This window comes from Oryzias melastigma, linkage group LG5, assembly GCF_002922805.2.
Source record: "Oryzias melastigma strain HK-1 linkage group LG5, ASM292280v2, whole genome shotgun sequence".
NCBI lineage: Eukaryota > Metazoa > Chordata > Actinopteri > Beloniformes > Adrianichthyidae > Oryzias > Oryzias melastigma.
The window spans coordinates 14,445,912-14,469,191 of record NC_050516.1 but is presented as its reverse complement, the minus strand read 5'-3'; the positions used below and the strand labels follow the sequence as shown (position 1 = coordinate 14,469,191).

The following is a 23,280-nucleotide window of genomic DNA, read 5'->3' as shown; positions in this document are numbered from 1 at the left end:
GTGCGTTTAAAATGTATGCATCAGTTTTCTAATTGGTTTTCAATTTAGAATTATGGCCTGAATTTTGGCCTTAAAATTTTGCTTCTGGTGATGACAGTTTGGTGACAGTTTTCATGAGTGGGATAAATAAAATACATCTCATCATATCTTCTACTAACTTGTTCTATCCTGGGGCTTATTCTAAAATTGCACATGACAATGGCAGATGCCCATATCTAGAAATGTTGAGACACAAGAACATTTTCTGATGTCTAAAACTTTGCCTTCTGTTGTGCGCATACCTGGGGTCAGGTGCATACAACCAGGCGTCCAGCCTGTACAAGGTGGAAGTAGGTGTTAGATTTTTGATGCTTCCGGTTTGGAGGGAAAGTTAAGGGAAAATGTATTTATGGTCCTAAAGGAAATCTTGAGTGAAAACTCAAGATTAAATAAAACTAAGTTGCTGATTTGTGAAAGTTCATTAAAATCGAAAGTTCTGCTTTGAGACAACTTAAATTGGCTTCTGGGCAAAATGATAAATCATTGTAAATATTTTTTGTTAGTTTGTTTGTTTTATAAATCCTGATCAATAATTTAATGATCTTTGACACAAGTTTTTTTTTTTTTTTTTACTTGTTCTGTCCAACATCTGAGTAAACAGATACGAACTGAGAGCTTCTTGTGTTGGACAGATTTTACTGTAACAACAGAGGGTTTTTTGATCTTCTGACACTCAAAGTATATATTTGTATATACCCTTTTTTGTATTTTATGCTAAAATTGATCATGTTTGTGTCCTTTTTTGACACAAGTTTCTTAACAGGGTGTTACCTAATTAGCTCTAGAGAAAATATGTTCCTTTTAGAAGTTTTCATATATCATCCACTGTGTTTACTGAATGGTCATTCTCTGTAATAGCTTTGCCTTAGTACACATTAAACTGTGATCAAATATTTTTCCTTAACATTAAAATTGAAAACTTTAACTAACTTTCACGTTGTCCAACTTTTAAGGTGCAGCAAATATAACTAAATAAAATGACAAAGCTGTCCCAAAATCTCACATTTTTAAAATATAATAGACATTATTCCATCATATTTGCAAGTTAGTTAGCAGCGTTCTTGTAACATTAGAGCACACTCTGTCAAAACACATCACATGCAGAGAAGGCTCAGAACAACTGTTGCAATAAATCCATATTTTGAATAGAGCTTCTGTTTGCTGCTTTTTTTTTCTCTTTTAGGTTGTAGACCTCTTCTGTGTATTCACTGGCTCTATTCTGTAGAGATCATTTTTCTAAAGATGGTTTTTTTCAGTATTTCTAGTTACTTAGCTAGCGTGGTAATGTTTTAGGCTGCAGCAGCCACTTTAAGAAAGTAGCGGATGTATTAAGACGTGCGGCTAAAGCGAGCCACTTTACATGCATCGGGAGTGAGTCATAGATGGATGTGGTGGAGAGAATCCACTTGTTTTCTAAAATAAAACATTAGTAAGCTTTAGACAATAAACAAACAGAAATAACATAAATATTAGGGGTGTAACGATTAACTGATTAATCGATAAATGGCTTTATATTCCTATGATCCCACCAGATCGATCTGTCTGAGGCCAATCTAATCCAATTCACCTGTACCATTGTAAAATTATTTCAAAATGAAATTAATCGAATAAATCAATATTGGTAAGTACCATTTGAATAGAAGTACGGTAAGTTTGTTGTACCAATGACAAAATACCATCACAAAGGACAACACGCATGATGACAGTAAAAAATGACTATTGTGTGGGAATGTTTGGCTAAAGATGTTTTGGATCGATTTTAGGTCAGTGAATTGTATCAAATTCAAAATGAACCAATATCGTCTTTGAATTACATTGGCAACCATAAATTGTGATGTCAGAGGAATCCTTGTTAAAATTAATTGTTACACGCATAAATAATGTATGTTTTTCTGTACAACCATGTGACCACAGATCAGTACCAGTCTATGTAAATTCTTACCTCTCAAATCACGGTCTTCAGAAGGAGACAGTAAACCGCTGAACAATAAACATTGTGTCATCTGCAAATAAAACATATATTAACACCTCAAAAACTCTGTCCTAAATATACAGTATAATATGACAACTCTTTGACCAAGGATTAAACTTTCAAGCCCCCCACAAGTGATCTTGGATCATTCTGACTTTTTTTTTTTTTTTACTAGTAAACACTGATCTTTAATATAAAGTATATCAAGAGTATATATATTGCTGTTGTATATTGTGGGGATGAAATCTACTTCTTTCATGTGTTTATAAGTGTTCAATATATGAATAAGCAGTTTATAATTATGCTGAAACTGATACTCCAGAAGCTGGAGAGTCACAAAAGGCCACAACACCATGGTTACTCTCTGTGAGTGGGCACAAATGGACCAAGTGTGTGGTCACATAACCAGCTGGTTTGTACTGGGTTATTCTGAAGCCAGATTGCCAGCTACATGACGTCACTGAACTCTGACCCCTGAAAGATGGACAAATGATCAGGATAAACAAATCCTGTCAGTCATTAGAACTTATTCAGAAAAATGCTTCAAGGATTCACCAGTGCAATCTGTGAGCCTCCTTGTGGTCAAACTATGTGATGTTTAAGCTGGAAAAACCCTTAAGAATGTACACAATGCTGCACATGTACTACATTTGTGTACCTTACTACATAGACACAGTTTTTGAACTGTGTGATGATTGAACACTTTCACAAACTGTGGGCAGCAATCTTCAAAGAGAGAAAACTAAAAAGAGCAAAGGCGCTGCTGGCGAAGATCTAACCGTGGAAACATGGATTTCAGTTTGGTGTGAAGAAAAAACTGGAGACAAAATCTGAAAGCAGATCAGTGATTTAATGTCTGTGTGGTGCACCGGAAAACTCTATTGATCATTTTTATCTCTTTGATGTCTCTTATCAAGCAGCACAACAAACACACATGAGCAGACACACAATTTTCTTGTTTATAACTTGTAATGTGTGAAAGCCAATTATTAGCATAGATGAAATAAAGAGTATTTGAAGTTATAATCTACATTGTTTTTAACTAAAAAACGTAATTGTTAAAATTAATTATCGTAAGTAAAATTATAACAGTCAGAACCATCTATTCCTTTTCTAAACCCACTTTATTATAATTTGGGGTATCAGGGATGCTGGACCGACCCAGTTTCTGTAGAGCAAAGGCGTGGTACACCCTCAATAGTTTGCCAGGGAAACACAGGGAAACACAGAGACAACACAGAGACAACCAACAACCCACGCTCATTTTCACATCAAATGGACAATTTAGATTTACCAAATAACCTACAAACCGTGTTGTAAGTCTTTGGGTGGAACCTGGAGTGGCCGATGAAAACCCTCACATGCTTCTAAAGGTTCATCCATCCATCAATGAGTAATCCTCACTTGTTGAAGAATAAAAATTTGATTTGTCTTTGAGGTTCAGTTTAGATAATCTGACAAAAACAATATTCCATTTTCAAAAATTTGATTAGCCGGTAAAAAAAATTGCAAACATCCAATGTTTGTTTTTTGGTTTTTTGCAGGTTGACCCGTGGAGGTCTTTCTTGGAATGGGATTATCTCACAGGCATTTCCAGGTGGGCTGTTAAGGCCAAGATGAGCCGATGATTCATCTTGAGCTTTTTCTTGTACCTGACAGATCTCTGAAGTGTCTTCTGTTGAACCATTTGAAATTAGAATATCTAGACTTTCATTACTAGCTTAACTTATAGAGTCTGATAACTACCGTATTTTTCGGACTATAAGTCGCACCGGAGTATAAGTCGCAGGGGCCAAAAAATGAATAATGAAGAAGAAAAAACCATACATAAGTCGCACCGGAGTATAAGTCGCATTTTTTTCAAGTAATTTATTTTACAAACTGGTTGAAAAAAACGATATTACATCATCCTGGAAGGTAAGTTATAACATTCATAAGTGAATAGAAAACAGGCTGAATATGTGTCAACACATATTAACATATTAGCATCGTGAAAAAAACGAAAAGGTGTAGCATTTATATAACATAACAGTTTTATTTAACTATAGCCTCAAGAACTCATCAACTTTGTATCTTTACTGTAATTAATTGCACGCAATCTCACTCCATATCACTAAATCCGTTAAATTCTTCGTCCTCTGTGTCACGTCTGAATAACTAAAGTAAATAAAGTAATTGCATAGATCACCATAAGAGGGCACTCTAGACTTACGGTCCATATCTCATCTCATTAAAAATTCGTATATAAGTCGCACTGGAGTATAAGTCGCAGGGACATTCAATCTATGAAAAAAACCGCGACTTATAGTCCGGAAAATACGGTAAAAGGTGATGAAGGTTTGTCTTCTATGTTTGTGAGCTGAAACTGTGTCATTATCTTATTTGCAGTGCTAACATAAGAAGCCTCACTGAAAGGTGCATGATTGGAAAGATTCTGTATTTAGGGTCAATGTGCTGCATACTCTTGAGTTAATTTAAGAAAAACTGATGGCCGTCCTCATCACATAGGTCAGGGGGTCTGCAACATCTAAAAGTAAAAGAGCTAATTGGGTCTGTTTCTTAAAGATCAAAACCCAGTCAGAACTATAATCTTACTTTATCCTTAAGGATTTTTTGCATAAATAAAAGCAGGAATATGGAGAGAAACAAGCATTTCCTAAAATGTGAATTAGCTTTTTATTTTTCACCAAAGCTCGTATGACTTTCTTTTTAAGTAAAAGACTTCCTGTGCCACATCATCGCAGTGCAGGTAATTTACCAGAAATAATTTAAAAAATAATATTTTTTTTCTACTTAGTTCTACTTTAGAGAGCTGTCATCCTTTTTCCTTCTCACTCCTGTTGTTAACCTGAATACAAACATGACTTCATTGGTTTATGATCCAGGAGATTTATTATATAAAGAATATGCAAATATGTTTATTTGAGCAACTGATCCACTGGTAGTTACAAAATGTGCTTTAAACTTGTAAAATAAACTGAGCAATCAGAAAGATCAGACGTTTTACCAAAGTTTGGTTAGTGTTGGAAATCTGTGCATCATTGAGGAAGGGTGGAGCAAAAAAGGCCACTTAATGTCAGCAGTGATGTAAAAACCTTTACATAGCTTATCCTACTTCTACCTAGGTACACCTCAACCATAAATGTATAAACTTGAATCTAAATTAACCACCATGGTGTAGCAGGATGCTCGACTCCTGATTGGAAGAGGACAGATTTGGTTCCTGCCTTGCCCTTCCATATGTTGAAGTGTCTTTGGGCAAGACACTGAACCCTACATTGCCTCTGGTGGTTATAGGCTGGCACCAGTATTTCGCAGCAGAATGTGTGTATGTATGGGTGAATGGGACTGTGAAGCGCTTTGGGCCTTCAAGGAAGGTAGAAAAGCGCAATACAAGTATACGCCATTTACCATTAAAACTCCCCCTCTGAGGAAAATCGTGTTTTTTGAGTTTTTAAAACGTGTGTTTTCTTATGAAAGAGAACAAATGTAATAAGAAATTATTTTGTTTTTGCATTTCTGAGTATTTCTCCTTTTAAATCGCTGTCAATCAAGCGATCACAGAAACGCTCTGAGTAAAGAAATGGGCCTTCTTTATGTCAGGACAACTCTGCTGCACATGCTCAAGACCCTTCATCTGGTCCGGCTAGCGTGCCTAGGAGAAGAGAAGATAAAATCAATACTAATTTAGCAACTCTCACTTTTAAAATTACTACTGTTTTATTTTCTTCACCCCGACAGGCTGAAAAAATGGAAGGGTGAGAGTCAGACATGGCTCCTGAGCCTCAGGTTGCAGACCTCTGGTAGTGTTAAATTGTGTCTTTGTGAATCCCTCTTCCCGTGTTCGCTTTGCTCAAGCAGTCTCCAGCCAGATTCAGTCATCTAAGTGAAAAAAATAATCTACATTTGTCTCTTCCTGCAGTGAGAAGGTCATTGACAGGTAAATCGAATATTTGCACCAGACCTCAGATTACAATCTGTATCAAACACTGTGGTGCAACGGTAGAGCGATTGACCTTTGATCAGAAAAACACAGGTTTAGTTCCCTCCTGTCCATGTGTTGAAGAGTTCTTGGACAAGATTGAACCCAAATTGTTTATGTTGTTATGGGTGGGTGTCAGAGTTTAGGCAGCGGAGCTACCATCAGTGTGTGCATGGGTGAATAGGACTGTAACTGCACTTTGGGTCTTCTAAGAATACAGTAAAACGCTAAAAGTAAACACCATTTACCATTAGGAAATGGGTGCAATTCCATTAACACTGGAGGGTAGGGTCTTAAGAGCTGCAATTTCCCATATAAACTCGTACGTAAAATGTGTGATTTTACACCCAAAATAAATGTATGTTGTAATTTTATAATAATAATTATTATTACTTGTATTTGTATTGCTTTGTTATTTTTGCATAACTGACACCTGAGTGGGTGAGTGTGCATTGTGATTGGAACACAAATTTGCACATATCTAGCGGCATCTTTTTTTAAAGGCAGAGGGTAAACTCAATAATGTTCAACTTTACCTCGTTAAACCTAATATGTTTTTTTTTCATTTTTTTAATTAATTTATTTGTTGTGGGCGGGGTCAGCTCCCGTCTAGGTGCTCGTCCTACTTCTTAGTAAAAATTAATAAACTCGTAATTATCAAAACACATTTTATTAAAAGAGTAAAGTTTCTCGGTCCTAAAGTTACTCAATAAACATATAAAAAATACTAGTCAGATGAGTAATAAACAAACATCAATTCCCAGGTGTTCTTTAAGACAGTACGACGTGCGTAACGTGCACGAGCCCGGCCCCGCCCCTCTGCCCCTCCCCCCTTCAAACAGAAAGCCCCCTGTCCGTCCTTGTGATGTTCCCTCGCTGCTCTCGTCAGAACCAGTGAAGAACCCTGGCTTCTCGAAAGCAAACCCGGTTCGGTGTTCGGTCCGTGTGTTGGACTAGCGGTTCTCAGCCCCGAGGTTCGGACGGGGACGGCTCGTTGTGCTCCGGAGCTCCCGCTTGGCCTCGCGGCGGTCATCTCCCGCTCATTCATCCCGAGCAGCAACCATGGCTGCGGCGGACTTTAACTTCCTTCTCGCCACGGATTCGTACAAGGTAATTCTCCCTTATCCCGGTTCTAAGTCCAGATATCTCGGGGTAAGTGCAATTTCTGTCGGAATGACTTGTCAGCGTGGTTGGCGCGCGTGACAGCTCGCGTCCGCAAACATCAGAACCGAAAGTGCTCTCCGTTCGTTGTGTTTTACTTCAGAATGACGCTGTTTAATCTACAGAATGAATGTTTGACAGATTTATAAACGTTTTCGAGCGAGCATGGCCTAAGCAGGGATCCCAACGAGGCGTGTTGATCTGAGGGTACAGCAGCGATAAGTCATGACCTGGGAGCAAAGATAGTAGAAAACGAAGATGCGCCACTGACTCCATTCCGCTGACAGAGTGAGAGCTCTGTCTGTGGCACGTGGACAGAACTTTGGAAACGGACGGGTCCTCGCGGATATGTACAGAATAAAACGAGCTGTGGAGCCTTTGGCCCAGATGTTCAGCTGTCACAGGGACTTCTTGGACTCATCATGCCATTGCAGATGCGCTTCAATTGTTCTTAATGGACTTAAAGAGGATTCCTGTACAGCAGCAATTGTGATAGACTGAACCGGGCTAACAGGTTCCACAGCCCTGCTGTGACAGATCAAGACAGAGATCTTCTCAACTATAGTAAAAACAATCATTTTATGAACGAGGTTAGCTTTTCAGAGCCTTTTTGTCAGTATGAGACAGTGGTTCTTCCAAACATCAGTGATGAAGCAGTTGGTAGAGATTGCCCAGGACAAACTTTTGAGGACATAGTTTCTGTAGAGTGGCAGTAGTTCATCAGTAATTCACCTCTGAGTTGTGGGTGGAACTGTTGACTTATTTCCTTTTTGTTTACACTCCTGCTAGCTTACAGCCCATTATGACCCCAACCTGACATTAGCCGTGCAACAATAACAGTGAGCAATATTGGAGCCAGATGCCATCTTAAAAAACAAAGACGTACACGAATCTAGGTGTCTATAAGCTGGTACATTGGAATGGAGTAGAGAGCTTGTGACACGCCAACTGCAGCAGCTGCATCATAGCTACAGGCTCTTTTAAACGCCATTGTTTTCGTCTGCTCCTGATTCACAACGATTTGAATGAATAAAAAATCAAAAGCACAATTTAAAGCTTAATTTTCTCTACATATGTGCTCCATCGTGGGAAAAAATTCTGCAATAATAATAAGTTAAAAACACCAAAAACAGGATTTTACTTGGAGTGGATCAAGTTAGTGCACTTTTAATAATATACTTTTTAATTTTATTTCTCCCTTTTTCATTTAATGTTTTTGTTATTCTCTGTGATTCCCTTAAATTGCATGTGTCTATCTACACAAGTTGTTATTCAAATAGACCAGGAAGGCGCATTCAGCTTCACCACAGCTGTTCAGACAGTTTGCAGTATTTCACGTCAGGACTGTGACAGCAGCACGCTGCAGATTATAGCATGGACTGCCTGAAAAGATTCTGTGAAGTCTATGTAACCGAGTTCTCATTAAATTGAATCAAGTTCTGCTGAAGTTGCTCAATTCGGGAAACAGTTAGACCTCTGAGAGGAGTTTAGAGGACTTTGCTCTGATAGCCGGAGCTTTTCTGTAGAAATCTCACGTGCCGGTCCGGTGCATGAGGACGTGTGCCGGATCTGCTTAAGAAAAGGTTCCAAGTTTTCACAATTGCGTTTCCTTGATCTTCTCATAATCCCATGAGGTAACATTTTCAGGTTCCCATGAAGGCTGCCTTCTCATCCTGCTTTGTGGGTGAGTTTGATTTGTTCTCTTATTTCAGATCACTCACTACAAACAGTACCCCCCAGGAGTCAGCAAAATTTACTCCTACTTTGAATGTCGACGGAAGAAAGGCTCCCCGTTCAATGAGGTGGTGTTCTTCGGCCTTCAATATCTGCTGAAGAAGTACCTGACAGGTATGTTGGATTCCACACATATGCACATTTGAAAATGGGTTCTGTTCAGCAGGATTGGCTTTTAGGAGTTTCTGATTTAAAACAAACCCTGATCAGCAGCTAAACATGTCTGCTTATAAACCAGTCAGTCATACTCGAAAAGCTTTTGTTACTCAAAGAGCTGCTCAAACGTAGTTGAGGTTCCAACATTTTTTTTCCTTTTTACAAAAAAATAAACTTCAAAGCTTTTTCTAGGGCTTGGTTGATAAAATCGATTAATCTATCTGAATCGATCTAAGCTTAATAGCTCAATAACTCATCCATAAAGGTAGAGTGCTAATGGTATTTCTCATAGGACGGCTAATGCTAACTAACACTCATTTGACCTAAAAAGATATTGCTGACTAAATGAACATCTTTATAAACTCACTGGCAGGAATTTTCCAAACTCTATTTAGGAAATATTTTTTTAAGTAACCATTTCTTCACGTAAACACTTCTTCTGGAATAAGTTGTAATGCTACAGCTAAATAAACACCTAGTGACCAAACTGAAACGCCCTCCAGGAGAGGCGGAACAATTGTTGGAGCTTCTCCGTTTGAGAAACCATGTGACACTGTATGCTATTAACAATCTCATTATAATTTCACTACTAAACATTTACAGTATGTGAACTGTATCGAATTAATATGAATATCTTCAAAACATAAAGTAGATGATTAACATATTTCTAAACAAATGTGTAAACTCAAAATGGAATTGAATTGAGAGAATCAAAAGAATCAGGCTCTGGTGAATCGAATCGATTCTGGAAATTATTTAGCTTTTCCCATCATGCTCCAGACCACATTTACCGGTTCTTTCCTGGTTTCCCCGGATAAAGCGGTTCATCACGAAGCTCTGTGGTGTTCAGACCTTTGAATCAGACCAACTACAGGCCTCCATGACTGCTGTCCTGCTTCTAGTCCATCCATCCAGTCCTCTCTGTTTCTTACCAGACTGACACATGTAATTCAGGTAATTGGTAACCAACAGGGCATGGAAATCTAAAAATAAACAACATGCTTTCTCGTTCCTCTCATGCAGACCACGTTGTGGCAGAAACATGCTTGTGGTCAACTGTGATCCATCATTGTTTAGTCCTGATTTCTTAGAGAGTTTAGATCAAAACTCTTTAAAAAGAACTGTGAGTTCTCCTGTGACATGTTTTTAAGAATGAGACATCCACAGCAGTGGATGATCAGGTGTGTCTGAACAGGTAACAGTGAAACCTGCCTGACGCCGTTTCTTGAGTACCAGGACTGGTAAACAATAGAAAGCAGATGCTATGTTGGGAGAGTGTGCAGTTTATATGAATGGTGTACTGTAATTAGAAAAACTCGTTTTCTGGATTGCAGACAATAAACGGAATGACTGTCAGGAGTTCCTCTGCAGCACAGGATCTGTCGTTGTCCTGGAAACTAAAGTCACGAGAAGTGAAAGGTCTGGCATCAGTGCTGCCCCGTCTTCAGACCTTTATTATATTTATTATATGATGTGAAAAATATCTTATTAGTGAGAATATTGCATTATTAGTCCATTCCAGTTTCATTTTTTGCCACTTTTTACTTCCCCAGCTGTGCTCAGGAATGCAAAACAGAATGAAAACAAAATTTGACATGTAATAGTTGAGCAACAGAACAAATAAAGATAATAGAGAAAAGTTGGAAGCATAGAAAAGACTCAAATTCAAAGGATGATGAAACCTAGTTTTACAGTTGCATAGGGAACATTTTTATCCAAAGCTTCTTACACCAGAAAAGCTCCAGGAAATCAGATTTATGGTACAAGATTACAAACATGAAGTAATTCAGAAGAAAACGTGATGTATTGTTACGTTAGTCAGATTTTTAACCCAGCTTCCGTTTTTGAATATTTGATACATTTGTTGAGTTACAAAGTCACGACCCTGCACGGTCAGCAGGGTCAGCTCTGAGCAGAAGACCGGGTAACCCGATGTGTCGTCTGCAGGTCCTGTGGTCACTGAGGAGAAGATTCAGGAAGCCAAGCTCTTCTACCAGATGCACTTCAGACAGGCTGTGTTTGATGAGGAGGGCTGGAGGAAGATCCTGGAGGTAAGTAGAGATGCTCGTCACCCAGGCTGTGTCATGAAGGCAAACTTGAATGTGTTTGACCTGACGGAAGGTTTTTGCAGAAACACGATGGTCGCCTTCCCATTCGGATCAAAGCAGTTCCAGAGGGTCGGATTGTTCCGAGAGGGAACGTGCTCTTCACTGTGGAAAACACGGACCCCAGCTTCTACTGGCTCACCAACTACATCGAGGTAAAAAAAATGTACTGCTTGACATATTTCAACATCATTCCTTTCTGTTTTTACTCAATTTTATCTTCTCATTTTTTTCTGCTGTTAGACTATGCTTGTCCAGATGTGGTACCCCATCACAGTAGCCACTGTATCCAGAGAGTTCAAGAAGATCCTAGCCAAACATCTGAAAGCCACTACAGGAAGTCTGGAGGGCCTGGACTTCCGGCTGCACGACTTTGGCTACAGAGGAGTGTCCTCGCAGGAGGTGAGGATCTGTGTCTCCTAGAGCATGAGGATGTTGCTGTGGCGAATAGAGCAGAGGTGTTTTGGGGTCAGTCTGCATCAGAGAAGTTTATTACTCAATCTTTAACCTGCAGTCTGCGGCGCTGGGAGGAGCTGCTCATCTGGTGAACTTCTGCAGCACAGACACTGTGGCTGGAGTGCTCATGGCTCAGAGGTATTATGGCTGTCCAATGGCTGGCTTCTCCATTCCTGCAGCTGAGCACAGGTAAAGGGAAACACATTTTGAAGCAGTGAGGGAAAAAATAGGGTCATAGGCCGCTTTTAACGAACCTGTCCAGTAAATATCAGGCTTTAGCATCTTCTTGTAGCATTTTTTTCACAATGGAGGACATGTATGAAGAAAATCAAGCTTAAAATTGTGTTTCTGAATTTCTCTTTCAAATTGTTGTTAATCTGGGGCAGACGAAAACAAAATGCTGTTTGAAAAAGTATGTAGCAGTCATGTAGAAGCAACACTGATGACTATATTCATGTATGTCTTTGTTGTCCTTGTCTGAGCTGGTATGCAGCTAAGAACTGTACGGCTGGATAGCTCCAATATTGCACAACATTTTTGTTTCACAGCTAATGTCAGGTTGGGCTTGTGAGGGGCTGTAAACTAGCAGGAGAGAGTGTAAGCATGGGGATGAAGGGAAGTCAGGGCAGGCTTACTCTGCCCCAGCAGTCCTGCCTAAAACTCAGAGGTGAATTTCTAATGAACTACTGCTGCTCTTCAGAAACTATGTTCCAGAAAACAACTCATTTTTTAAATTTAGCCTAAAAATGACATTATGATAATTAAAAAAAAACACTGGTAACACTTTGAAAGGGCTTAAGTCCATTTAGGGCCCATTTCCCGTAAAAGTAAAACAATGGGATTTTCTGGATTTTTTTTTCTTCATTTTGTCTCTTAAAGTTGAGGTATACCTATGATTTTAGTGCTATTAGTGATATTAGTTCATTTATTATGTATTTTTGCTGCGTATTGTATTCTGTTTCTTAATTGACTGTACCGTCCATATATGTCCTCTGTGCTGTGTCTCATGTACACAATGTATTTAGTTTGCCACATTTACATACATTTCACAAGCAGATCTTTGATTTCATTCTATAATATTGGATTTATTTTCCTATAAAGGTTTGAACTTTTAGAGTTTAAAAGAAAGAAAAGTACAGGTGCAGTTGGTTATTTTGAGAGCGTGTATCCCACGATAAACAATGGACTACTGTATTTACAAAAGCATTTTGGAGTTAATGAAGATAAAGCTCAACTTTTGAGATATAAATTACATTTTTATATTACATTCATTAATAATCTGCACCTGCTTCCTCCTAAGTGGAGTCGTGGAGGTTGTCTCTGTCTGGCGCAGCATTTATGGCTTAATGGTTTATCATCATAATTCATCAGGCTTGTAAATATGACAAAGGAGAGCACAGCTGTGGGCGGAGCCTCCATTCTGATAAGTTTAGATACATAGATAAATTGTGAGTCCATACACAAACATCCTGGAATTCATAGCTGAATTGGTCTTTAAATGTATCCTGTGCCGGGTCTGGCTCTGAGGTTAGGAGTCCCGCCCTCACAGACCAGCTACAGCTGATTTCCTCCTCCTGTCCTCCAGCACCATCATCTCCTGGGGCAGGAGCCGGGAGAAAGACGCCTTTGAGCGGCTCCTGGACCAGTTCTCGTCGGGTCCGGTGGCTGTGGTCAGCGACAGCTACAACATCTTTAACGCTTGCAAACACATCTGGGGCGACAAGCTGAAGGAGAGAGTGATGGAGCGCAGCGAGGACTCCTGCCTGGTAATCCGACCGGACTCTGGAGACCCGGCAGAGACTCTACTTGAGGTGAGGACAAGTGTCTGGCAGCAAAAGCTGTTCTAATGATTATAGGAAAAACATCTCAGGGTAGTTTCGTCATTAAGTTTACAAAAAAAGAGTTTAAAAAGAGTGCAACTCAGTTTATCAACCTAAAAAAAAAAAAAACACTAACGCCCAGGTCTATCGCTTCTCTGTTCATAAGAAATCCTCAGTCAAACCTGTTCCAGGCTGAGCGAGAACTAAATACCATGAAGTAAAAACATGGGAAGAGTACGATGCTTCTGCTCAGGAGTCATGGCACAGCAGATGTGGAGGTGGTCAGAGAATGTTGGGTAAAGTTTTAAGAAATATATGGTCTCTGCAGGTCATGAGGATTCTGGAGGAGTGTTTTGACTGCTCTCTGAACTCTGTGGGATTCAAGGTGCTGCCGTCGTACCTGCGGATCATACAAGGAGACGGGATCGACCTTCGCTCTGTGAATCAGGTCAGAAACTGAGCAATCAGCCAAGCAAAGAAAAACAAAACTATTGGATTCACAGGTGAAAAAAAATGTCAGATGGATTAAAAAAATATAAATACCTCAACTTCAAGTTTCTCCATCAATTTTAACTAAAGATTTATGCAGAGGAACAAAAGACTTGAGTAATGTTACCTCCCATTACCATGACCAGTCCCGTCAGGCCATTTTACATCAAGGAACTTAAAGGTCGCAATGCTGAATATATAAATTTATAATCTTTGCCTCTGGCATTCCACAGTATTTACCTGTAAAGATACGGTGTACTCTTTCAGAAACAGCGTCTGCAGCCATTATTGCATAAAGTTACTGCTTTGTCAGTTGTGCAGATTATAGGGGCTAAACATCCGGCTCTACCTTTGATAAATCACTTTGCATTTGCTAAATTGGTCTATTTGCATTTTCTCCGTCTAGTTTGACCGTTCTACCAGAAACACTCATATTTGCACATTTGTCAAAGGCAAATGTGTGTAATCTTTTTCCATCTAACAGATGGAGTTTGGTCCATAAATCAAGTAGAAAGTGTTTTTGCTCACGCTTCACAAAACAAATTCATTATTTATTGCCTTCAAGCAAAGTATTCAATAGGTGTTACCTACATGTGCTGCTACGGGAGTCACTGTCTTGAGTTTCGGTGGTTACATCAGGAGTTGATGGCTTCTATAGGCATGTTTGTGCATGCCAGTGACTACATCTGTCATGAGGGTTTAGGTCTTCTACAGAAATGTTTTGGTTCCCTTTAAGTGTTCAGTTGCAGAGCAGCATCAGTGTTGTAAATCTCTCAGAGGATTAACTTATCTTCCTCTCTTTTAGTCCAGCGGATGAAACTTTCTCTTCTCAGAGAGCCGTATGGAGTTAGAGTTGATGCCTAAACATTGTCTGTCCATTAAAAGGTTTTGCACTTGTAATAAGAAATGTATTTGTCTGTAAAAATGCTTTGAATTTAGTATAAAATAAATGATCCGTCTGCAAAACAGATTCTTATTCTTGTTGAAAAAAACGTTCCCATCCGTAAAATAGTACTTACAATAAGAAATTTGTGTCTGTAAAACTAGTTGTAAAAAAACCGTTGTGTGAAATGTCACGCACAAATATGAATATGCGTACTGATCTACGATGACACAAGTACAATTCTTTTGCTTCTCAAGAAGTGTGCCAATCTGCAGCCTGAGGCTATGTACACAAAGGACATTTGACACACACTCCCATGGTGTTCACTAGGGGTGTGTATTGGTAAGAGTCAGGCGATACGATACGTATCCCGATATATATCTCATTGTACGAAACATATCACAATATATCCCATTCTATCCAAATCCGAGTCTGACTGGTCAAAGTTTGACCTGGTTTAACTGGCAATGTGCATCGAATGACCACATTCTGTATGTAGAGCCCATATATGGTCATAGAAATGTATGCAGCTACGCGTAAACGCAAGACTCTTGGATGTGCAACCCCAAAACCTGTATCTACACGCTGCCTGGACCAGCCAATCAGAAGCACGATATCCATACCAAGGGAAAAAAAAGAATGTTCACAAAGAAGACAGAGGATTCTTCGCTGTTGAGACCTATCGTAAAAGTGGCTGATAACAGAAAACATCACAACACAATCATTCAGTCCTGTAAAAGAATACAAAAATTAATAAATACATGTATGTAAATATGGACAGTTTATAATCTCTGAATTATAAAACAGCAATGAACATTACAATTAAGATTGCAAATTGTAGAAGGCGATAAATTGTTCTTTGGTGAGTGAAAAAAGAAAAGGGGTCATGAACTTTATCTCAAAATATTTTTCGGTAAATAAAACGACCATTGTAAAAATGTAAAATCCACAACATTTGAAAACAAAAACAAACGTGAAATCCAGAATGTGCGTTTTCCTGTCTGACTCTTCCTCTGCTCTCTGCAGATTCTGGAGAAGCTCAGCGATGAAGGCTGGAGTGCTGAGAACGTCGTCTTCGGCTGTGGCAGCGCCTTGCTTCAGAAGCTGAACAGAGACACGCTGAGCTGCGCCTTTAAGTGCAGCTATGTGGAGACCAACGGCAAGGGGGTGAGTTACGCCCCCTACAGGTCAAGCTGTGAATCTATATGATTTACTGTATCTGAATCCTCCAAAAACTGAGGAAAACTCTGGATGAGGTTGTCATTTTTAAAATATTTTTTTAATTTTGTAGATTAAAAGACAAATAAAAATCAAGGAAAGCCTCATGAAGCTCTGTAAACCAGACCGCGTAGATGCTAATTGGCTGGTTTAAATGAATTTTCAATGAAAGTAGTGAATTGGAAGTCAAACATCTTGCCACAGAAAGCAAATCTGATTATTATGGTTTTAATTCAAGAATTTCCTTATTGATCCAACGTCCTCCACACTCTGTAGGCTTGTAGCCCAGATCATTATTCCACCTCTGCCATGCTTTTCTGTAGGTGTGGAGTTTCTTCTTCCGGCAGACTAAGCTGTGATCCCCAAACCTAAAAGGTTGATGTCTGGTCAGAGCTTCTCATTTATCTGGAGTACCAGGAGACTTTTTTGTTAATATTTTGTTGTTGATGCCAGATCCTCACATTTCTAACTTTCTAACTCAGAAATAAAAACCTTTCTTCTTTTGTCCTGTCCAGAGGGTGGCGCTGTTCTTGTAACTGCTGTGTGAGAGGAGGTATAACGGTTGTTACTCCTTTCAGATGGATGTGTACAAGCAGCCGGTAACCGACCCATCCAAGAGGTCCAAGCGGGGCCGACTGTCTCTGCGGAGAAACTCCGACGGATTCTTGGAGACGGTGGAGAGCGGGGCGGGGAAACCCGAGGAGGTTTGAACAGATGTTTAGAGCTCCTTTTTCCAGTAACTTTTATTCTAAAAATTAGAGCTAATAATAGTGGCTTTGCTCTGCAGGACTTGTTGGTGACAGTGTTTGAGAATGGCTGCCTGATGCAGGACTACACCCTGGAGGAGATACGGAAGAACGCCCGGCTGCAGGACGACGAGCCGAATCCCGTCTCGCACAACCAGGAGCGGGTGAACCAGCGCATCATCAACGGGGTCCACTAGAAGCAGCAGACACAGGGGCCTGAGGAATGCAGTTTCCTTAGGGGCCCCACCATCACGAAGCAGAGGCTCAGTGTGATTCCTGAACACTTTGACTTTAAGCGTCAGAGCACCAGCAGCTTCAGCGGTTCATCCTCCAAAAGAAACCCTCAGAAGTTCCCGATGGAATAAAGACTCTAGAATGAGGAGCACTCTGCATGAAGACGGTCAGGATTCCTTCTTCTCTACCATCAAACAAAATCTCAGGACAAATTGCATGCCGGATGTGGGCCAAACCTCCCACAGACTTAATGACCATAACCCTAAGCAGCACTGCCACCTACAGGAAGAGGAGGACTTTTTTTTTTAGTTGAACCAAGCATTTCTGTCTTTACAGGCGGTCACGCACTTCCTTCCAAAATTGTAGTTACCGACGATGAGAATCTTCCTGAATCTTTAGGAGGCTCACGCGTGATTTCGGGGCAGAGCCGAGGACAAAAAAAAAGAAAACAGGCTTTGATGAATGGTAGTTTTCTGAGTACATTTAGGTGCATTTTCAGATATTTTAAAGCAAAAGAGAAAACCCTCATTAATCTCAGATGGGATTTTACTCTGCAGTGTTGATTTTTTGTGTGTCTGAGATTATGAGTTGTTGTCACGAGAAGCTGGAAGTGGTTTTAAAGTGCGTCGTCAGTATTTGAGACCTGAGGAAGACGAGGAGTGGGTGAAAGTAGACCTGTTGGATGAAGGTTCATCAGGATGTATTTGTGCTCTGGCATTCCCCCCCACCTGCCTTCTCTATCTTTAGAACACTGATTTCCTCAAACAGCTGCTGCAGAGCTTCTCTTCAGAAGCTCTTCCAGGTGTTTCCTCAGGTGTGTGTGTTTTACTTAGATTTTTTTTAAAGCTCTTAATTTGAGAAAGTGGAAAAATAAACATCTGAAGCATCATCTTCACACAATAATTGCTCTTAAAAACTCATGTTCTAATTTTTCTTAACAATTTTCTGGTGATTGTGCATGGTTTTTGATTGAACTGGTCAGTTTTGCAGCACCTTTCCACAGCAGACCAATCATTCCTTCATTCTCAGCCGGAGGAACGAGGTTTAGTATTTAATGCCACAAAAAAATACTACAGTGACTGTTTATGCATAATTAAGAGTATGTGTTCTGTAAAAATCAAGTGATTTATTTTAAGTGATTAAAAATGAAAAAAGTGTTGTTTTTGACTTAAATCACTACAGATTCAGACAAAAATGTTTTTTTTTTAAATCCTCCCTTTGGATCTCACTCAATTGAAGCTGCATCATGGAAAGACTCATCCGATTTTTGTGCGTAATTATCTCATACAAAACATTTTGTGCTTAACTTTATGTACTTGCAATTGTTTTTACTTGTACAAATCTACAAAATGAAATGAGGCACAATTTTAAATTATTAAAATTAACTGGGAACTGGCGATCACAGAAGAGCTCTGCGGTGAAGACGCTGCAGGCGAGCCATGAGGACAGAGAAACTTTAGTGTTGAGGGATTTAAAGATGCATTGTTAGACTTTTATATTAATGTCAGGCATATTTGTTTAAGAAAGTGGGAAAACATCACCGGAAAATATTAACAAGCGAAGTTCAAAGTGACAGATAAGAAAACTCAGCATTCTAACAGTATTTAAACGCATCACTTACATACAAATATTGGAGATGCAAAGAGAGTTTTAAATCAAATTTGTGCATAAATGCAGTTTTAAAAGATTTGTGCATTCTTTTTTTTAGAGATTTATGTGTAGTTTTAAGATGTTATAATTTAAAGCTGTGCATGTGCAAATTCATTTTGTAATTTTTGAACATACAGTTGCAAGTACATGAAGCTGTGCACAAAATGTACTGTATGAGTTACAAATCAAGAATTACACACAAATCGGATGAACTCTAGATACGGCTGTTTCTGTGTTATGCAGCTCAATTTGTAAACCTCTACAACTGAGGTTGTCCCAAAGCTCCTCACAAAAAACAGTTTTGAAAGTTTATGATCCAATTTCATCCAGATTACTGCATCATTCAATCCAAACCTATAATATAAGTGAGCAACAGATTCAACGGATTTTAAGTGTAATCCCTGGTGACAGAGGAGAGGAATACTGCCTCTAAATAGAAGATTATAAAATAAACCTTCAGCTGAAATCTGTCATGGGTGCTGAAAAGACGAGTTAGCTGATAAGAGGAGAAAAATCAGACAAAAGATAATACCACTGGAACATCCATTAATAAAAGTTATGACACTTCTGTCCACAAGTCTAGTGTCAAAACTTAACTGATGTTGTACATTGTGATAAATATCTCAATAACTGATTAATCAGACCATAACATGTTTGGTGAATTAAATAATAATCAGACGGGAGTTATATTATAATGTTCTTTTGAGTTTTCCTTGATTTACAGCAACACCAGTTCCGACTTCCTTCAGCTTTTCAGAATAAAAGCATATTTACAAATAGAATGGATTTGTTGTTTACATGTAAATAAATGACGTAAGTCGCAGAAAGCGGTGGTGGTTGGGTTCTTAGGTATGTATGGGAGGGTCGAGTGCGGACACAGCTGAAGTTTTTCTGCGCACTTGAGTCGTCATGGAGACCGGGTCACATGTGGCCCGGGGTGAACTGGTCCAGGTGTCGGAGGCTGCAGATGATCCCGGCCAGTCTCGCGCTCGGGACGTGTGGCGCGCGCTCGCCGCTCGCGCAGAAGATGGAGCTGGAGGCGGGGAGGCTGCTGCCGCTGCTGCTGCTGCCGCTGCTGCTGCTCTGCTTCACGGTCCGCGGTGCCGCCATCGACACCGGTAAGAGCGTGGAGGTTTTTTTTAAGTTTGAGGGAAAGTTTAGGATCAGCGCGGATAAATTCATTTTCTCAGAAAATAAACCAACAATATATCTTTATTATTTTAAGACAAACTTTCTTACATATGCACTTAGTTTTTTTTTTGTTTGTTTGTTTCAAATACTAATTTATGTTGTCAAATATTCTCTTTTAGCAACATATTATTTCTTGTCAACTTTGCATCTATAGATTGCTAACTTGACTGATAAGAACAAAACCAATTTTGTACCACATGGTGGCATTTTAAAAATTTAATTTACAAGTTAGGTTTGGTAGCAAACTTCATACTAAGCACCACAGCAGGAATAGTTACGAATTTTACCAACCCTGCTGTTAATGGAAATTTATTTTGGGGTTTAAAATATCAGCATAAAAATACATTTATGTAAAAAGCCAAAAAATGTGGGCAGTCTTAAGTAAAGTCATGAATATTACGATTATGTTTTACCCCTATAAATTTCCTCTCATAAATCTGTATTTGGACTGAAATGAGTTCCATTTCTGATCATTTCTGTAACATGAGGTAGGGGTCTGGAAGTGTCAGTGAATATCTGACAGATCAGGCAGCAATCTGGCCACCCAATCAAAATTCAGAATAAATCAGCACATCTCCTTGTGAGGGGATACGACTGAGCTCACCATTGACCTGCCACCCCTGACCTTGACTGATCTGATGTGTTAGTGTGGGTGGATTGTATCTCAGAGACGCAAACATGCATCAACAGTTTGAAACTTAGTACTGGTCAGTTTGAGTTGGTTGTAAGACGTTGAGTAATTACAAGATTTAGAACGTCACAGCTTGACAGAGCTGTGCATGATCTCACAGAGACCTCAGCTCTGGACTGTTTTAGCTCATTAAAAATGTCCTCAGAGTTTGTTCTGGTGCTCCACAGGGTTGTGAGTCTGGAATACTTTACTTTCTTTTATAAACGCTTCCCTTGAGGAAACACCTTCTGGTCTTGACCTTCAACTTAGCTGTGGAAAAAAGTGCAGGGAGGTCAAACTTATAGTACATGTCACAGAAAACGCTTTTATGCTTTCAAAATTCTCTCAAAAAAATCCTCCCGCTGGAATTTTTTCTTGCCTCTCTGGGTTTTTTTTTTGGGATATTTTTGTAGTCTTTTTGCTCACCATCAATGTAAGTCCAGAGGCTTTGAAAATGCTCTTTTGGTGTGAGTTTAAACTATTTATTTTTTCTTTTTGTAAAAAGTTCCGAACAAAAAGAATAACTTTTTGTTTTGCATCCTTGTCAATAATGTTCAGTTGTGTTAATGAGCTCACAGTGTTGTTTTGTGTTCCATCACGTCAAGAAAGTAAGTTTCTGCCCCAACAGTCCTGTTTGATTAGGGTGTGATGCAGCAAAGCGTCACTCCCTCTAAGCTGATTGGGTCCAACACACATTGTGAGAGAAGCCCAATCCTAGAACTGAACCTGCACTGTAATGGACTCCAGTTCTTCTAAAGAAATCCAGTCAGTGTGATCCTCTATTTATTGAAACCTTTGAGAGTTTGTGTGTACTCGTGTATATGGGTGGAGGTTGTGGGGCTGTGGGGGGGTGTTAAGCCGTTTCCCACCAACAGGAGCTCCCAGGCTTTTGGGGGCATTCCTGGTAGTCGGATCAGGAGGAGCTAGTTGTCTCCCAGGGAAACAGTGCTAATAAACTCTGGCCCCTTCGTAAATCTCCTCATTATTTACCAGTGGCCCGGTGCCAGTGGGGGCAGTGGGTGACCGGCGTGGGCTGCTGGAGCCGGATCACTTGCTCATCTGCCCCGGACTTGCATTTGGATAGACAGGAGGCTGTTCTGTGGCGCTGTGTGTTTTCATTCTACCTGAGGTCTTTAAACCCTAACCTCTCTGGAATTGACCTTGGAAACTCATCTTGTTGCTCCGTGGAACATCAGAGACAATATGACTATATTTAAGACCCAAATATTGTTCTAAAAATCAAATCACTCACTGTAACATTCATTTATTTTGTTCCCTTTTGGTAAGATTTTGAGGGAAATTGTCTGAGGGAAGAAACCAAATCAATGGCGCCAGTGAGTGTGGCCTGCCATCTGTCAGCTCTTCACCCACTTTTGTTTGTTGCTTTTTTTTATTGTTTTTAATAAGCTGGTATCCTATATGTGCTCTCCTGGTCTATGATCACTAAACCCAGGGTTCTAGAGTTGTTTGTACAGTAATTTATAGGTTACTGAACGTGTAATGAGTAAAGTATTACTATTTTAAAAAAAATTGTAATGTTTTACACTTCTTAATTACTCAGTTACACTACTCAATTAATTAATTGAATGCATCTTTGGACATGTGTGCATAAGTCTGCCCCCTGCTGGTGAAAATGTTTTAATACGTCCAGAGGTTAGTTTAAAAAAAAATTAAGACAATGCTACTAATAAACAAAATCAATCAACCAAACGACAAAGTAACTCAAATTAGGAAAAAGCAAAAGATAGATGAGAAAATATGTGCTTCTTTGTTCACTTTTTAATAAAATGTATGAACATTTATTTAAGCCCTGTGACAGACTGGCGACCTGTCCAGGGTGAACCCTGCCTTCGCCCATCAGTAGCCGGGTTAGGCTCCAGCACCCCCGCAACCCCCCCCGCAAGGGACGAAGCGGTCAGGAAGATGAATGAATGACTGATTGAACATTTATTTAATAATATATTTTAGAAAAAAACATGTTTATTATTTAATGTTTAACATTCGCTTTTGAAATGTTAAGTTGAAAGGGGGAAATTATTATTTGTCATGATCCATGTCTCAGTTTTGTCATGTTCTGTTTTCCCTGTCAGTCTCACCATGTTCTGGTCAAATCACCCACAGCTGTCTTCATTTAGTTAATTGTCCTCAGCCTATTTAAGTGTCTGGTCTTCAGTTCTCATGGTCAGGTCATCTGTTCTGTTCCAGCACTGGTTTGTTTTCTCCTGGTTTTGTCATGTTTTGAGTTTATTAAGTAAATCTTTGAGTTTCTGCCACCATGTCCTGTCTCCTGCGTTTGGGTCCTCCACCACCATCCCTGACAGTATGACCTGACCACCTTGGACCCAGCAGGAGAACTTTTGCTGCAGTGGCAGGATTCTCTGCCACTGTAGTCCATGCCATGTCACGCCATGCCAGATGGGACTGCCTGCAGCCACAAACAAGTCACGTCGTACCATGCCCACCACATCTGTTCCTGAGGGGGATCGTCAGGGCCATCGTTCCTGCTCCTGTGGAGGGTCGCCAGGGCTGCTCTTCTTCATGTATCTGTTCCTGAGGAGGGTCGCTGGGGCCGCTCCTTCATGCTCCTTGTCCCTGAGGATGGTCAACTGCTCATCTCCCTTGGTGGTTTCCTGTTCTGGAGGAGGGTTGCTGGAGCTGCTCCCCTTCATGTTCCCTGTCCCTGGGGAGAGTTGCTGGGACCGCTCCTCTTCATGCCTGTTCCTGAGGTGGGGTTCCAAATTGCCCTACATCCGTCTGGCTGCAGGATCCCCATC

At 39.9% G+C, this 23,280-nt stretch overlaps 2 protein-coding genes across 5 annotated transcripts in view; both read left to right on the top strand.

Annotated features, from left to right (window-relative positions):
• Positions 1-6,801: 6,801 nt before the first annotated feature.
• nampt2 (nicotinamide phosphoribosyltransferase 2) lies at positions 6,802-18,171 on the top strand. Its single transcript, XM_024270679.2, has 11 exons — positions 6,802-7,103; positions 8,867-9,002; positions 10,992-11,095; positions 11,176-11,304; positions 11,393-11,551; positions 11,664-11,794; positions 13,191-13,416; positions 13,754-13,873; positions 15,824-15,964; positions 16,594-16,719; positions 16,803-18,171. Exons 1-11 carry the CDS (start codon positions 7,056-7,058, stop codon positions 16,956-16,958), a joined length of 1,476 nt encoding a protein of 491 aa, XP_024126447.1. The 5' UTR covers positions 6,802-7,055; the 3' UTR covers positions 16,959-18,171.
• An 87-nt stretch (positions 18,172-18,258) lies between these two features.
• ldlrad2 (low density lipoprotein receptor class A domain containing 2) overlaps positions 18,259-23,280 on the top strand; it is a 10,408-nt gene continuing 5,386 nt past the window's right edge. For all 4 annotated transcript variants that reach the window (XR_002918903.2, XR_002918902.2, XM_024269029.2 and 1 more), the window contains exon 1: positions 18,259-19,763. Coding sequence is in view for 2 of the 4 variants with exons in the window: in XM_024269029.2 (XP_024124797.1) it covers positions 19,571-19,763 (193 nt within the window). In the remaining 2 variants the exon portion in view is untranslated. The remainder of the gene's footprint in view (positions 19,764-23,280) is intronic.